This window comes from Pseudophryne corroboree, chromosome 6, assembly GCF_028390025.1.
Source record: "Pseudophryne corroboree isolate aPseCor3 chromosome 6, aPseCor3.hap2, whole genome shotgun sequence".
NCBI classification, from domain to species: domain Eukaryota; kingdom Metazoa; phylum Chordata; class Amphibia; order Anura; family Myobatrachidae; genus Pseudophryne; species Pseudophryne corroboree.
In genome coordinates, this window is record NC_086449.1 from 769,488,936 (window position 1) to 769,507,256 (window position 18,321).

Sequence of the window (18,321 nt, forward strand, 5' to 3'; positions counted from 1 at the left end):
GGCGCAGTAAATCGCACCCGCGATGCGTGCACATGTGCGGTCGCACCGTGGGTGGAACGAGGCCAACTACATCTGTACTTCCAGCCTCCATACGCCATGTGGCATGAGATGCCTTGCGTGAGTGAGCTGCCAGGTCCCATACAACTCTGCTAACGTTAGGGGTCTTTTTTTTGCCGGAAATTCGTCTTAGTCGCAACGCAATATGACTTTGACGCACAAGGAGACTGTGCTGATTAATATATGAACACTTGTATATTGTGTGTGTATACGGAGCAGAACAGAACTTCGGCCCTCATTCCGAGTTGTTCGCTCGCAAGCGGATTTTAGCAGATTTGCTCATGCTAAGCCGCCGCCTACTGGGAGTGAATCTTAGCATCTTAAAATTGCGAACGATATATTCGCAATATTGCGATTACACACCTCGTAGCAGTTTCAGAGTAGCTTCAGACTTACTCGGCATCTGCGATCAGTTCAGTGCTTGTCGTTCCTGGTTTGACGTCACAAACACTCCCAGCGTTCGCCAGACACTCCTCCGTTTCTCCGGCCACTCCTGCGTTTTTTCCGGAAACGGTAGCGTTTTTTCCCACACGCCCATAAAACGGCCTGTTTCCGCCCAGTAACACCCACTTCCTGTCAATCACATTACGATCGCCAGAACGATGAAAAAGCTGTGAGTAAAAATCCTAACTGCATAGCAAATTTACTTGGCGCAGTCGCAGTGCGGACATTGCGCATGCGCATTAAGCGGAAAATCGCTGCGATGCGAAGATTTTTACCGAGCGAACAACTCGGAATGAGGGCCTTCATGTATAGACTCAGAGACCCAGTCACACACTATATACAAATGTAACATATCAAATTACTCAGCTCAGTCTCTGAGTGCCTCATAGTCGCACTGCGTTGCGACCAAGATGCATTTTCGGTAAAAAAGAAGCAAAAAAGATGCCCGACACTAGAAGATTCTCACGCGACCTGGTGTGCCAAGAGGGGATTTTTTGGTGCGACAGCAGCAAAGATGTGTGAGAACACATCTGTACATAGAGAGGGAGATAAACAAAGTACCTGTACAGAAGTTCAACTTACACTTACTCCTGATCGCAGCAGGAAATTTTTTAGCAGTTGGGCAAAACCATGTGCACTGCAGGGGAGGCAGATATAACATGTGCAGAGAGAGATAGATTTGGGTGGGGTGAGTTCAATCTGCAATCTAAATCGCAGTGTAAAAATAAAGCAGCCAGTATTTACCCTGCACAGAAACAAAATAACCCACCCAAATCTAATTCTCTCTGCAAATGTTATATCTGCCCCCCTGCAGTGCACATGGTTTTGCCCAACTGCTAAAAAATATCCTGCTGCGATCAACTTGGAATTACCCCCAAGGTGCATACACACTTGCCGAAAAAGTGAACGCTCATGAATTCTCATTTTCACCCTTTCTGAGCGATGTTGTTCACTTTCTCGGCAATTGTGTATGGCAACAAAAACGAGCGATGCGCGGCCCCACGGGTCGTTAATGAACCTTCAAGACCTGCCTGCACGGCCCAGCCGTGGCGTGACGTTACTGAGCGATAAGTGTAATTGTTGTATGAATGTTGGAAATGGGCACTGGCCGTGTAATGAGCCGCAGTTCCTCTGCATATATTTTATATCTGTGATTGGCAGCACAATGTAGTGAAGGAGTGGCATCATGATGACGCGTTTCACAGCGGCCCGTGTCGTGAATGAACCACCCACTTACTGTCTCGTCTACTGAGAACCCTGGAGAATTCTCCCCAGTTCTACTGCAGGGAGTGTTCTAATGAACATATTGGATTAAGCCATACAGATTCCCGGAATTACTTAAAGTTATGTCTTCTATAAAGCCCTCCAGCTCAAATCCTGCAGATCTACCAACAATACATATGTCCGGAAATATGGTGCAACGCATGGAGGGGGGGGGGGGGGCAGCAGCACTGATGCAATGGCATATCTGTCATGTACAGGTTGTGCAGTGCGGGTCCTCCCATGAACCAACGGTCCACATGCATAAATATAAGATGATAAATGCTATAATGACCTTTGGCATTAGCAGTACACACTAACCTGGCATCTGCTTCACTGTAATATTCCCTGGCAACAATATCCTCAAACAGCTCTCCTCCGGTGACCCTGCGGAGACACAGTACAGTCATCTGGTGCCAGGTACAGTACATCTTGCTAAACACTTCAGACATTTGTCAAGTTCAATAAAGAGTTCCTTAGTGTCTCACACACAATGACACACTTTATCCAGCCGCACCATAACCTTGGGTCATTCATACCGTAAAAATACCCGGAGTTCTGAACTTGTGTTTACTCGCTGGGGTCATTAGTGTCTCAGAACTGGCAGTTACCAGGAAAAAAATCTGACATTTAGTATTAAAGAGGTTTTTCACATTGGTGACACTGTAATTTATTGGTTGTACATACTCTCCTGGAACTATGTGCACCCACAATATTGCTCTATGCTGATGCATTGCTCGGCGTCAGTGCACACAGCTGGTGTGCAGGGACCGACTCATCTCCACAAGGAACTGGGTCAATATTTTGAGGTGAGTTCTGGCAGACAAGTGCTCCTATGTAACAAGCACATGGCAGTGGCAAACGCAGGATTTGCATGGGGGGGTTTCCAGAACTGGGTGGAGCCAATCATGGGGGTGGGGACTGGGGTGACCCAGTATATGCTGGGTCCGTAAAACTAGTGTGTGTGTGTGTGTATGTATATATATATATATATATATATATATATATATATCCCATGTAAAGAAGGCGGCACTCAGAGACTTGAAGGTGCAAAAGAATATTTAGTAAACAAGCTGCAGAGTTACATCAACGTTTCGGGGCGCGCAGCCCCTTCATCGGGATGATGAATGGGCTGCGCGCCCCGAAACGTTGATGTAACTCTGCAGCTTGTTTACTAAATATTCTTTTGCACCTTCAAGTCTCTGAGTGCCGCCTTCTTTACATGGGATAGTGATGGAGGTGGAAACCTCATAGTATGGCACCTGAGCCAGAAAGCCCACGGAGGCCTTCCGAGTGCCGGCTACTACAAGGGTATCTATATATATATATATATATATATATATATATATATACACACACACATACATAAACACATATACATAGCATATTAAACATGCATACATACATATATATATATATATACACATACAGTACACGTATATATACACATGTATATATCATATGTGTGTGTGTTTATATGTATGTATATACATGTGTATAATATATATGTATGCACATGGATATATATATACTATAATTAAAATAAAGTCAACTTTTACTGCACTTACAAGTGCCACCAGGAAGACAGCAGGCTGCAGAGGACGCTAGACAGCCACTAATAATACTCATGCAGCTAAAAAAAATAAAAATAAAAAATAATTTATTTTTATTTTTATTTTTTGTGTAGGGGGGTTTCTGGGTGCTCGGAAACCCCCCCTGGGTGCGCCACTGCATGGGCAGCTTCCCCTGTTGGTGCTCTGTTACGTTCAACTGGCATTCACTGAAGAAGAGGCATACAGATAGGATTTGTAATGTTCCCCAGCAAGAGGCATACACATGTAGGGAAAAGGAAGGACAGAACATAGGGAGTCATTCAGACTGGGGCGATTTCAGTCTGAAGCCCTTTGTGGAGTGCGCACGCACACCCTGTGAAACCTAGTAAGGTGCGAAAGCATCTCAGGGCTGCGATCGCCTCTGCCTGACTGACAGTCAGTGGCGGTCGCGGGCCGGGAGGGGACGTGCCAATGGCGTTAGAACGGCGTTGGTGAAGCGCGGTCCGGACAACGCACACACAGCCGCTGCGACCCGGAACGCGGCGGGTACCCGCCTGCCAGCGCAGCTAGGCTGCTCAGGCAGGCAGCTAATCAGCAGGTGCATATGCATCTCGCCACCGTGCGATGCTTTCGCACCCGTGCGGGAGGGGAGGGGGGGCAGGGTATACAGTATTTACTTAAGTGCACAAAAGTGGAGATGTTGCCCATAGAAATCATTCAGATTCTGGCTATTATCTTCTAGAAGGTGCTAGATAAATGATAAGTAGAATCTAATTGGTTGCTATGGGCAACATCTCCACAGTTGAAAACCTGCACTTGCCCCCTACAGTCTGTCCTGCAATCTCCCTCTGCTTAGGCCAGGCATTAGGCTAGGGCAGCCGAGGCAACTATCTAGGGCCCCGAATTTAAAGGAACCTGAATATTCTCTTAACTAATTAAACATTTTCGTTCTTTCCCGCGAGGCCAAAGTTGGAGATTACATAAAGTTGCTGTGATGGTTTTATAAAACATTTATTAGAACTTAGCATTACTGTGCTGTATAATTACTGTAAGGGGATGCAGTCAATATGCCGGCTGTAGGAATCACGGAACCTACTGTAAGGGGATGTAGTTATATACCGGCGGTCGGGATCCCGGTGGTCAGAATACTGACGCCGGGATCCCAACCGCCGAGAATGCCGACAGCTGCGCCAGGGCTATTCCCACTCGTGGGTGTCCACGACACGCATAGAGTTAGAAATAGAACCTGTGGTGTGCGCTCGCCCCGCTGACAGTATTCTGGCGGTCGGGATCCCAGCATTGGCATTCTGATCGCCGGGATCCCTGCCCCCGATATTCCATACCCAACCCACTGTGAATATTGATGGGGGTTTTTTTGTGTGTATTACACACGTCCAAAATGTTATACCAAGAGATTTATTTTGTACCACTCAGTAATGTGCATTAGTCATTACATCCTGGTGCACTACACACTCTGAGCTAGAATTTCTTATTACAAAGGTCAAAGGGCCTACCAATTTTTTATATAGCCCTGCCTGTGTTGCATGAATGCCCGCCTCCTCTTAGACCCATCTGAGGAGCACTTCTGACCTGTTCAATGCCAGGTGAACGTAACGGAACACAAAGGGTAGCACGAGTGGCACTCAGCCGCGTGCTGAACTATTAAAACGGGCCATTAAAAGATTTCAGCGCAGTATGCGTACGGAAAGTCAATTAGAATAACCATTATAATAAACCGGGTATAAACTAACCGACAGAACTCTCGGAGAATCATGCATAAATTCCGACATAAAATACAACCCTTATTACAGCATTACTTATTCATTGTGATTTCAGTCACAGATTGCGGCATGCAGATTAGGCAAAGCTCGAAGCTTGCGAAGGCACAGCAAATACTTACAGATCAAACACCAAATAGTGGTGTCCTTCCTCCGAGATACTGTCATGTAGTCTCACTGGAAAAGAATAGGATAACATAAATGCGGACAATTAAATCAACACAGCCTCCATTTAATTATGGAAGGAAATAAATATTTATGGGATTGCAATTAGCATAATAAAGAAATCACATAGTAAGACAAAAACAGCCTAATATCTGTGCAAATTATGGCATTTGTTTAATGAGGTTATATTTCGGTTAAATACATACAGTATGGGTTTATTCTAGCAATCAGCCGTGGTTATTTCAAAGTATGATTGTAAAAGTCTGTAGTGGAGAAACACATAACAGCTGGTTATTAAGATACCATCAATACTACCATAATATCAGGGCTGTCTTTTCGTATGGGCTCAATGGGCAGGTGCCCAAAGGACCCAGGAGTATAAGAGCCCAAGGCTGATAGCTGAGGGTCCCCTTTTTCCAGGGGTACCAAATTTTTGAAAATAGGCCCTGGGGAAACGGAGATATCCGACTTCAAATTGGTGGTCGCCATCCCAGCCTGCTAATAGCTCTTCTCAGCCAGATATATTGGGTTCTGTCTGACTTAAGGTTTTTTTGAGAGTACACTCCAAAAGCTGGGACTCTCCCCTTTTTGGTGGACACTGGCAGCTTGTCTCTACTTAGCCCAGAACCAGAGATATCAGTCTTCCAGCAGCTGGTCCCTGTTCCAGCTCCACACGCCTGGTATGTGGTTTTATATTTTCGTTGGTAGATTGCTCTGGTTGAGTCCCTGCACCCGTTCATTATACTTACCACACTGGAATCCAGCATCAGTGCCACAGGAATCACAGGGATTTTGGTGCAGCACCCCACTTTCCCAAAGATTTGTGACACGGGTCATGTTTAGTGATGTGCACCGGAAATTGTTTTGGATTTGGATTCGGTTCCGCGGCCGTGTTTTGGATTCGGACGCGTTTTGGCAAAACCTCCCTAAAAAAATTTTGTCGGATTCGGGTGTGTTTTGGATTCGGGTGTTTTTTTTACAAAAAACCCTCAAAAACAGCTTAAATCGTAGAATTTGGGGGTCATTTTGATCCCAAAATATTATTAACCTCAATAACCATAATTTCCACAAATTTTCAGTCTATTCTGAACACCTCACACTTCACAATATTATTTTTGATTTAGATTTTTGGGTCATTTTACTGAGCTTTATTTTTTTAAATTTTACATGCTCTCTACTATGACATTGGGCATCGGCCTTGGCTGACGACGTTGATGACATTTCATTGTCTCGGCCATGACAAGTGGCAGCAGCTTCAGCACGAGGTGGAAGTGGATCTTGATCTTTCCCTATTTTACCCTCCACATTTTTGTTCTCCATTTTTTAATGTGTGGAATTTTATGCCAGTAATATATCAATAGCAATGGCCTACTACTATATATACTGCGCACAACTGAAATGCACCACAGGTATGGATGGATAGTATACTTGACGACACAGAGGTAGGTAGAGCAGTGGCCTACTGTACCGTACTGCTATATAGTATATACTGGTGGTCAGCAAACTGTGCAAAACTGAAATGCACCACAGGTATGGATGGATAGTATACTTGACGACACAGAGGTAGGTAGAGCAGTGGCCTACTGTACCGTACTGCTATATAGTATATACTGGTGGTCAGCAAACTGTGCAAAACTGAAATGCACCACAGGTATGGATGGATAGTATACTTGACGACACAGAGGTAGGTAGAGCAGTGGCCTACTGTACCGTACTGCTATATATTATATACTGGTGTTCAGCAAACTGTGCAAAACTGAAATGCACCACAGGTATGGATGGATAGTATACTTGACGACACAGAGGTAGGTAGAGCAGTGGCCTACTGTACCGTACTGCTATATATTATATACCAGTGACCAGCAAACTGTGCAAAACTGAAATGCACCACAGGTATGGATGGATAGTATACTTGACGACACAGCGGTAGGTAGAGCAGTGGCCTACTGTACCGTACTGCTATATATTATATACTGGTGGTCAGCAAACTGTGCAAAACTGAAATGCACCACAGGTATGGATGGATAGTATACTTGACGACACAGAGGTAGGTAGAGCAGTGGCCTACTGTACCGTACTGCTATATATTACATACTGGTGGTCAGCAAACTGTGCAAAACTGAAATGCACCACAGGTATGGATGGATAGTATACTTGACGACACAGAGGTAGGTAGAGCAGTGGCCTACTGTACCGTACTGCTATATAGTATATACTGGTGGTCAGCAAACTGTGCAAAACTGAAATGCACCACAGGTATGGATGGATAGTATACTTGACGACACAGAGGTAGGTAGAGCAGTGGCCTACTGTACCGTACTGCTATATAGTATATACTGGTGGTCAGCAAACTGTGCAAAACTGAAATGCACCACAGGTATGGATGGATAGTATACTTGACGACACAGAGGTAGATAGAGCAGTGGCCTACTGTACCGTACTGCTATATATTATATACTGGTGGTCAGCAAACTGTGCAAAACTGAAATGCACCACAGGTATGGATGGATAGTATACTTAACGACACAGAGGTAGGTAGAGCAGTGGCCTACTGTACCGTACTGCTATATAGTATATACTGGTGGTCAGCAAACTGTGCAAAACTGAAATGCACCACAGGTATGGATGGATAGTATACTTGACGACACAGAGGTAGGTAGAGCAGTAGCCTACTGTACCGTACTGCTATATATTATATACTGGTGGTCAGCAAACTGTGCAAAACTGAAATGCACCACAGGTATGGATGGATAGTATACTTAACGACACAGAGGTAGGTAGAGCAGTGGCCTACTGTACCGTACTGCTATATATTATATACTGGTGGTCAGCAAACTGTGCAAAACTGAAATGCACCACAGGTATGGATGGATAGTATACTTGACGACACAGAGGTAGGTAGAGCAGTGGCCTACTGTACCGTACTGCTATATAGTATATACTGGTGGTCAGCAAACTGTGCAAAACTGAAATGCACCACAGGTATGGATGGATAGTATACTTGACGACACAGAGGTAGGTAGAGCAGTGGCCTACTGTACCGTACTGCTATATAGTATATACTGGTGGTCAGCAAACTGTGCAAAACTGAAATGCACCACAGGTATGGATGGATAGTATACTTGACGACACAGAGGTAGGTAGAGCAGTGGCCTACTGTACCGTACTGCTATATAGTATATACTGGTGGTCAGCAAACTGTGCAAAACTTAAATGCACCACAGGTATGGATGGATAGTATACTTGACGACACAGAGGTAGGTAGAGCAGTGGCCTACTGTACCGTACTGCTATATAGTATATACTGATGGTCAGCAAACTGTGCAAAACTGAAATGCACCACAGGTATGGATGGATAGTATACTTGACGACACAGAGGTAGGTAGAGCAGTGGACTACTGTACCGTACTGCTATATAATAAGATTTTACTTACCGATAAATCTATTTCTCATAGTCCGTAGTGGATGCTGGGGACTCCGTCAGGACCAAGGGGGAATAGCGGCTCCGCAGGAGACAGGGCACAAAAAGTAAGCTTTTAGGATCACATGGTGTGTACTGGCTCCTCCCCCTATGACCCTCCTCCAAGCCTCAGTTAGGTACTGTGCCCGGACGAGCGTACACAATAAGGAAGGATCTTGAATCCCGGGTAAGACTCATACCAGCCACACCAATCACACCGTACAACCTGTGATTTGAACCCAGTTAACAGTATGATAACAACGAAGGAGCCTCTGAAAAGATGGCCCACAACAATAATAACCCGATTTTTGTAACAATAATTATGTACAAGTAATGCAGACAATCCGCACTTGGGATGGGCGCCCAGCATCCACTACGGACTATGAGAAATAGATTTATCGGTAAGTAAAATCTTATTTTCTCTAACGTCCTAGTGGATGCTGGGGACTCCGTCAGGACCATGGGGATTATACCAAAGCTCCCAAACGGGCGGGAGAGTGCGGATGACTCTGCAGCACCGAATGAGAGAACTCCAGGTCCTCCTCAGCCAGGGTATCAAATTTGTAGAATTTTACAAACGTGTTCCCGCCTGACCACGTAGCTGCTCGGCAAAGTTGTAAAGCCGAGACCCCTCGGGCAGCCGCCCAAGATGAGCCCACCTTCCTTGTGGAATGGGCATTTACAGATTTTGGCTGTGGCAGGCCTGCCACAGAATGTGCAGGTTGAATTGTACTACAAATCCAACGAGCAATAGTCTGCTTAGAAGCAGGAGCACCCAGCTTTTTGGGTGCATACAATATAAACAGCAAATCAGACTTTCTGACTCCAGCCGTCCTGGAATTATATATATATATATATATATATATATTTTCAGGGCCCTGACAACGTCTAGCAACTTGGAGTCCTCCAACTCCCTAGTAGCCGCAGGCACCACAATAGGTTGTTTCAGGTGAAACGCTGACACCACCTTAGGAAGAAACTGGGGACGAGTCCCAGTTCTGCCCCGTCCGAATGGAAAATCAAATATGGGCTTTTGTAAGACAAAGCCGCCAATTCTGACAATCGCCTGGCCGAGGCCAGGGCCAACAGCATGGTCACTTTCCATGTGAGATATTTCAAATCCACAGATTTGAGCGGTTCAAACCAATATGATTTGAGGAATCCCAACACTACTTTGAGATCCCACGGTGCCACTGGAGGCACAAAAGGGGCTGTATATGCAATACTCCCTTGACAAATGTCTGGACTTCAGGAACTGAAGCCAATTCTTTCTGGAAGAAAATCTACAGGGCCGAAACTTGAACCTTAATGGACCCCAATTTGAGGCTCATAGACACTCCTGTTTTCAGGAAGTGCAGAAATCGACCTAGTTGAAATTTCTTCGTGGGGCCTTCCTGGCCTCACCCACGCAACATATTTTCACCACATGTGGTGATAACGTTGTGCGGTCACCTCCTTCCTGGCTTTGACCAGGGTAGGTATGACCTCTTCCGGAATGCCTTTTCCCTTAGAATCCGGCGTTCAACCGCCATGCCGTCAAACGCAGCCGCGGTAAGTCTTGGAACAGACATGGTACTTGCTGAAGCAAGTCCCTTCTTAGCTCCTGAGGCCATTAGTCCTCTATGAGCATCTCTTGAAGTTCCGGGTACCAAGTCCCTCTTGGCCAATCCGGAGCCACGAGTATAGTTCTTACTCCTCTACGTCTTATAATTCTCAATACCTTGGTTATGAGAAGCAGAGGAGGGAACACATACACCGACTGTTACACCCACGGTGTTACCAGGACATCCACAGCTATCGCCTGAAGGTCTCGTGACCTGGCGCAATACCTGTCCCGTTTTTTGTTCGGGCGGGACGCCATCATGTCCACCTTTGGTCTTTCCCAACGGTTCACAATCATGCGGAAAACTTCCCTATGAAGTTCCCACTCTCCCGGGTGGAGGTCGTGCCTGCTGAGGAAGTCTGCTTCCCAGTCGTCCACTCCCGGAATGAACACTGCTGACAGTGCTATCACATGATTTTCCGCCTAGCGAAAAATCCTTGCAGTTTTGCCACTGCCCTCCTGCTTCTTGTGCCGCCCTTTCTGTTTACGTGGGCGACTGCCGTGATGTTATCCCACTGGATCAATACCGGCTGACCTTGAAGCAGAGGTCTTGCTAAGTTTAGAGCATTATAAATTTGCTCTTAGCTCCAGTATATTTATGTGGAGAGAATTCTCCAGACTTGATCACACTCCCTGGAAAATTTTTTTTCCTGTGTGACTGCTCCCCAGCCTCTCAGGCTGGCCTCCGTGGTCACCAGCATCCAATCCTGAATGCCGAATCTACGGCCCTCTAGAAGATGAGCACTCTGTAATCACCACAGGAGAGACACCCTTGTCCTTGGATATAGGGTTATCCGCTGATGCATCTGAAGATGCGATCCGGACCATTTGTCCAGCAGATCCCACTGAAGAGTTCTTGCGTGAAATCTGCCGAATGGAATCGCTTCGTAATAAGCCACCATTTTTACCAGGACTCTTGTGCAATGATGCACTGACACTTTTCCTGGTTTTAGGAGGATCCCGATTAGCTCGGATAACTCCCTGGCTTTCTCCTCTGGGAGAAACACCTTTTTCTGGACTGTGTCCAGAATCATCCCTAGGACCAGCAGACGTGTCGTCGGAACAACTGCGGTTTTGGAATATTTAGAATCCACCCGTGTTGTCGTAGAACTACTTGAGATAGTGCTACTCCGACCTCCAACTGTTCTCTGGACCTTGTTCTTATCAGGAGGTCGTCCATTTTCTTTGAAGACGAATCCTCATTTCGGTCATTACCTTGGTAAGGACCCGGGGTGCCTTGGACAATCCAACGGCATCGTCTGAAACTGATAGTGACAGTTCTGTACCACGAACCTGAGATACCCTTGGTGAGAAAGGCAAATTTTGGGACATGGAGGTAAGCATCCCTGATGTCCCGGGACACCATATAGTCCCCTTCTTCCCGGTTCGCTATCACTGCTCTGAGTGACTCCATCTGGATTTGAACCTTTGTAAGTGTTCAAATATTTCAGATTTAGAATAGGTCTCACCTAGCCTTCTGGCTTCAGTACCACAATATAGTGTGGAATAATACCCCTTTCCCTGTTGTAGGAGGGGTAATTTTATTATCACCTGCTGGGAATACAGCTTGTGAATTGTTTTCAATACTGCCTCCCTGTCGGAGGGAGACATTGGTACAGCAGACTACAGGAACCTGCGAGGGGGAAACGTCTCGACATTCCAATCTGTACCCCTTGGATACTACTTGTAGGATCCAGGGGTCCTGTACGGTCCTAGCGTCATGCTGAGAACTTGGTAGAAGCGGTGGAGGGCTTCTGTTCCTGGGAATGGGCTGCCTGCTGCAGTCTTCTTCCCTTTCCTCTATCCCTGGGCAGATATGACTCTTATAGGGACGAAAGGACTGAGGCTGAAAAGACGGTGTCTTTTTCTGCAGAGATGTGACTTAGGGTAAAAAACGGTGGATTTTCCAGCAGTTGCCGTGGCCACCAGGTCCCATGGACCGACCCCAAATAACTCCTCCCCTTTATACGGCAATACATCTTTGTGCCGTTTGGAATCTGCATCACCTGACCACTGTCGTGTCCATAAACATCTTCTTGCAGATATGGACATCGCATTTACTCTTGATGCTAGAGTGCAAATATCCCTCTGCGCATCTCGCATATATAGAAATGCATCCTTTAAATGCTCTATAGTCAATAAAATACTGTCCCTGTCAAGGGTATCAATATTTTTAGTCAGGGAATCCGACCAAGCCACCTCAGCTCTGCACATCCAGGCTGAGGCGATCGCTGGTCGCAGTATAACACCAGCATGTGTGTGTATACTTTTTAGGATATTTTCCAGCCTCCTATCAGCTGGCTCCTTAAGTACGGCCCTATCTGTAGATGGTACCGCCACTTGTTCTGATAAGCATGTGAGCGCCTTATCCACCCTAAGGGGTGTTTCCCAACGCGCCCTAACTTCTGGCGGGAAAGGGTATACCGCCAATAATTTTCTATCGGGGGAAACCCACGCATCATCACACACTTCATTTAATTTATCTGATTCAGGAAAAACTACAGGTAGTTTTTTCACATCCCACATAATACCCTTTTTTGTGGTACTTGTAGTATCAGAAATATGTAACACCTCCTTCATTGCCCTTAACGTGTGGCCCTAAAGGAAAATACGTTTGTTTCTTCACCGTCGACACTGAAATCAGTGTCCGTGTCTGGGTCTGTGTCGACCGACTGAGGTAAATGGGCGTTTTACAGCCCCTGACGGTGTTTGAGACGCCTGGACAGGTACTAATTTGATCGCCGGCCGTCTCATGTCTTCAACCGGCTTGCAGCGTGTTGACATTATCACGTAATTCCATAAATAAGCCATCCATTCCGGTGTCGACTCCCTAGAGAGTGACATCACCATTACAGGCAATTTGCTCCGCCTCCTCACCAACATTTTCCTCATACATGTCGACACACACGTACCGACATACAGCACACACATAGGGAATGCTCTGATAGAGGACAGGACCCACTAGCCCTTTGGGGAGACAGAGGGAGAGTTTGCCAGCACACACCAAAACGCTATAATTATACAGGGACAACCTTTATATAAGTGTTCCTCCCTTATAGCATGCTGAGGAGAATAGGCCCCGCCCCCTTTTCGGCTGGCTTCTTCTCCGGAGTTTGTGATATCTGGCAGGGGTTAAATACATCCATATAGCCTCAAGGGCTATATGTGATGTATTTTTCGCCATACAGGTATTATACATTGCTGCCCAGGGCGCCCCCCCCCGCGCCCTGCACCCTCCGTGACCGCTGTGTGAAGTGTGCTGACAACAATGGCGCACAGCTGCAGTGCTGTGCGCTACCTGATGAAGACTGAAAGTCTTCTGCCGCCTGGTTCCGGACCTCTTCAATCTTCAGCATCTGCAAGGGGGGTCGGCGGCGCGGCTCCGGGACGAACCCCAGGGCGAGACCTGTGTTCCGACTCCCTCTGGAGCTAATGGTGTCCAGTAGCCTAAGAAGCCAATCCATCCTGCACGCAGGTGAGTTCACTTCTCTCCCCTAAGTCCCTCGATGCAGTGAGCCTGTTGCCAGCAGGACTCACTGAAAATAAAGAACCTAAAAACTTTTTCTAAGCAACTCTTTAAGAGAGCCACCTAGATTGCACCCTGCTCGGACGGGCACAAAAACCTAACTGAGGCTTGGAGGAGGGTCATAGGGGGAGGAGCCAGTACACACCATGTGATCCTAAAAGCTTACTTTTTGTGCCCTGTCTCCTGCGGAGCCGCTATTCCCCCTTGGTCCTGACGGAGTCCCCAGCATCCACTAGGACGTTAGAGAAATATAGTTGTACTGGTGGTCAGCAAAATTCTGCACTGTCCTCCTACTATATACTACAATGCAGCATAGATATGGAGCGTTTTTCAGGCAGAGAACGTATAATACTGGTGGTCACTGGTCAGCAAAACTCTGCACTGTCCTCCTACTATATAATACTGCTGGTCCCCAGTCCCCACAATAAAGCAATTAGCACACTGAGCACAGATATTTGCAGCACACTGAGCACAGTCAGATATGGAGCGTTTTTCAGGCAGAGAACGTAGATATTTGCGCTTGCAGCACACTGAGCACAGATATTTGCAGCACACTGAGCACAGATATTTGCAGCACAATTTGCAGCCCACTGAACATAGAAACATCTCCAATGCACGAGTGAAAAATGGCGGCGACGCGCGGCTCCTTATATAGAATACGAATCTCGCGAGAATCCGACCGCGGGATGACGTTCGGGCGCGCTCGGATTAACTGAGCAAGGCGGGAGGATCCGAGTCTGCCTCGGACCCGTGTAAAATGGGTGAAGTTCGGGGGGGTTCGGATCCCGAGGATCCGAACCCGCTCATCACTAGTCATGTTACTGGAGATCTGCGAATGTGCAATACACTCTGGCACAGTGCAAACGTGCCAGAGAGAGTGAATGGCACACGGGCCCCCTCCTCTGTTAAACTGCCCCTGCGTAATGGATCTTTCTCTAAGCAGAGTTGGACAAAATAGTAAAGAGTCTGTCTCCAGGGTTTGGTGCGAAGAGAACTGTATACAGAAATGAGTTGGACAAGCCGTTTCGGACTGGAGCATGAAGGGCCCACAGGGGAAATGCAGTGGTAGGGGCCCATGTTTAGAGGTGTGGCCAGTCTCCAGAGGGGGTGTGGCCAGCTGCCAGAGGTTTGGCTAACCATTAGCGAGTGCGTCTTGGTCCCTTGATAAATATATATATATAGTAAGTACTGCTAGGGCATCATGATAATGGGCCTAATTCAGAGTTGATCGCTGCAGCAAATTTGTAAGCAGTTCTGCAAAACCATGGTGGTCATTCCGAGTTGTTCGCTCGCTAGCAGTTTTTAGCAGCCGTGCAAATGCTATGCCGCCGCCCACTGGGAGTGTATTTTAGCTTAGCAGAAGTGCGAATGAAAGGATCGCAGAGCGGCTACAAAATATTTTTGTGCAGTTTCAGAGTAGCTGCAGACCTACTCAGCGCTTGCGATCACTCCAGACTGTTCAGTTCCTGTTTTGACATCACGAACACGCCCTGCGTTCGCCCAGCCACGCCTGCGTTTTTCCTAGCACACCTGCGTTTTTCCGAACACTCCCTGAAAACGGTCAGTTGACACCCAGTAACGCCCACTTCATGTCAATCACTCTGCGGCCAGCAGTGCGACTGAAATGCTTCGCTAGACCTTGTGTGAAACTACATCATTTGTTGTAATAGTACGACGCGCGTGCGCATTGTGCCGCATATGCATGTGCAGAAGTGCCGTTTTTTTGCCTGATCGCTGTGCAGCGACCGAAAGCAGCTAACGATCAACTCGGAATGACCCCCCATGTGCACTGCAGGGGCGGGGGGGGGGCAGATATCAACTCTGAATTACCCCCAATGTACCAGATTATTAAGGCAGTGGGGCCCGCCGGGAGTTGCCCCTGAACCCCTGTGGGCAAGCCCCTCAGTACAGCCATAGTGTAACACGCTTAGTATAAGAGCTTATGGCAAACTCTTCAGCCCAGATTTATCAAGCCTTGGAGAGTGATAAATTCCACGGTGATAAAATGCCAGCCAACCAGCTGCTAACTGTCATATTACAGGCTGTGTTTGAAAAATGACAGGTAGGAGCTGATTGGTTGGTACTTTATCTCGCGCAATTTATCACTCTCCAATGATAAATCTGGACCTTATTGCTTACAATACACTTGTTAGTCCTCGGTCTGGAAAACATGCGCTAATAGCAGGGACCCACGCTCGAGGCTGACATAACTGCCACTGGCATTTTATAATTTAGGGGATATATCTCATTTTAAAGAGAACAACGGTTCACGAGAGGTGTTCATTTAGCTGAACTCCTGATTACGTAATTGCAGCTCTACTAAAATCTGATTGTTTCCACTTTAACCCCCTCGACTGCGGAAAACCCCACACTGTGAGGAGAGGACAATGTAGGAGGGGAACTCCACACAGCGACAAGTTAACAGCAGTGCTTGAGACAAAGAACTACGAGGGAATACTGGTCTATTTCTGTACGCTGACAACCAACTGAACCTTCCAAGGCTGGCAATTAGCTGGCGATGCGTTAATTGTAGCCTAATTCTCCCATCACACACACTACACTTACACAGCGAGAGGAACCAGTGAGCCCACCACAAACAGCTCCGGCGATTACAAAACATCAGCTCTTGACACACATAGAAATTTGGAACATTCTGTCACTGTGCTTCTATTTCCAGTTCGTTCTACCAAACCCCTCACCCGTAACCCTCTCCCTGACGATTCTCACCCTTTACAATGACTAACATTTTGGAGTGTTTGACGCATTGTGGGAGTAGGCGGCGGCGCTGGGGGATTGAGGAATTTTTTTCCCCTTGCTTTTCACTGTAAGTAAGAAGGTTCTGAGTGAGACCGCACTCTAGAAATTGGTCCCGAGGTGACTGTTACACCAATGCGGAGGTGGATTTTCCCACACAACATGTCAGACAATGAAGGTATGCCATCTCTATCAGAAGGAGGTGTGTGTGCGGGGAGGGGAGGTACGAGGTGGGATAATAATGTCAAGCATGACAATCACTGACTTATTTCAAAGTAAAACATAACAGAGGAATATATATGAGTATAAAGCGTCGGTGCATAATCTCCCCCACCAGCTCACAGAAGTGTTTGCCTGGCACCTAAATGTAGGTGGATTTAGGGCCTGATCCATGTTTGTAAGTAAAGCAAAAAAGCAAGCAACTGGGCAAAACCATGCTGCACTGCAGACGGGGCAGATGTAACATGTGCACAGAGAGTTAGATTTGGGTGGGGTGTGTTCAAGCTGAAATCTAAACTGCAGTGTACTGTAAAAATAAAACTAACTAATAGGTCGACAGCAGACAGGTCAACAGGGTCAAAACAAAAGATCGACATATAAAAAGGTCAACACTAGAAAAGGTTGACAGGTACAAAAGAGAGTCAAAAGGTCGACACGGAAAGGTCTACACAGAAAAGTCGACAATTTTTGTGTGTTATTTTGTGTTTTTAAACATATTTGACAGAAATTTGTTGAAATGCGGCTGTCACCATGTTTCAGGCGTGGTGGCTCACTCGCTACAAAGCTAGTAAAGGTAATAGTTTGTGACATGGATAGTAAATGCTGCAAAAGTTGTAAAAACATTTTTTTTTTTTGTGTCGCCCATATGCGTCGACTGTTTTCATGTTGACTTTTTATACGTATTTTGACCCCATCAACCTTTTGACCCTGTCAACCTATTGACTGACGACTATATGGTGTCAACTTATTGACTGTCGACCTTTTAACTATATCTACCAACTGATTGGTGATGTCACAAGAACCTAATGATATTTTGAGTTTTTGGATATGTATTGGGTTTTATTTATCATTGGTGGCACTGGGCCGACAGCACCTATCATTATATCATTGCATATTGCAGCAAAACACAGCGATTATTTACTAGCAGCCTAACACTGCCAGCAAGGGCGTAGCTACCATAGGTGCAGGGAGTGCAGCTGCTATGGGGCCCAGAGCTGAGAGGGGCCCACCTTCCCTGTCAAAGTTACATGTGTTACTGTATATACATTTTTTGCCATTGGGTGGTACGTAGGAGTCCTTTCAAACTTTTTCCTTGGGGCCTGCAATATATCTAGGTATGCCCCTGAACCTGCTCATTGTAGTGTTGTATAACATGAACTGGAGGGCATTTTAATGTTATATAATATGAACCAGGGCACTGTAATGAGGCACAATATGAACAGGAAGCACTATATAGCATAATGTGAATTGGGGGTACTGTGCGGCATAATGTGTACTTGCAGCTCTGTAATGTGACATAGGGTGAACTTAAGCACTACTGCGATTCATAAAAAAAACTAGGGCACTACTATGGGGCATAACATTAAATAAGGCTCTACTATGGTTCAGAAAATGAACTGGGGACCTATATAATAGGGCATAAAATGAACAACAGCTGCAGAGAAGTGTCTTTGTAGTAGCATTGGGACGGGGCCCCTTCAAAATGTTGCTATGGGGCCCAC

The 18,321-nt window shown here is 46.4% G+C and overlaps 1 protein-coding gene across 3 annotated transcripts in view; it reads right to left on the reverse strand.

The window, feature by feature from the left end:
* Positions 1-18,321, reverse strand: part of CAMK2A (calcium/calmodulin dependent protein kinase II alpha) — a 339,869-nt gene that overhangs the window by 111,132 nt on the left and 210,416 nt on the right. For all 3 annotated transcript variants that reach the window (XM_063928633.1, XM_063928634.1, XM_063928635.1), the window contains exons 4-5: positions 5,215-5,269; positions 2,083-2,148 (exon numbers count right to left, since the gene is read on the reverse strand). In XM_063928633.1, the coding sequence (XP_063784703.1) occupies positions 2,083-2,148; positions 5,215-5,269 (121 nt within the window). The remainder of the gene's footprint in view (positions 1-2,082; positions 2,149-5,214; positions 5,270-18,321) is intronic.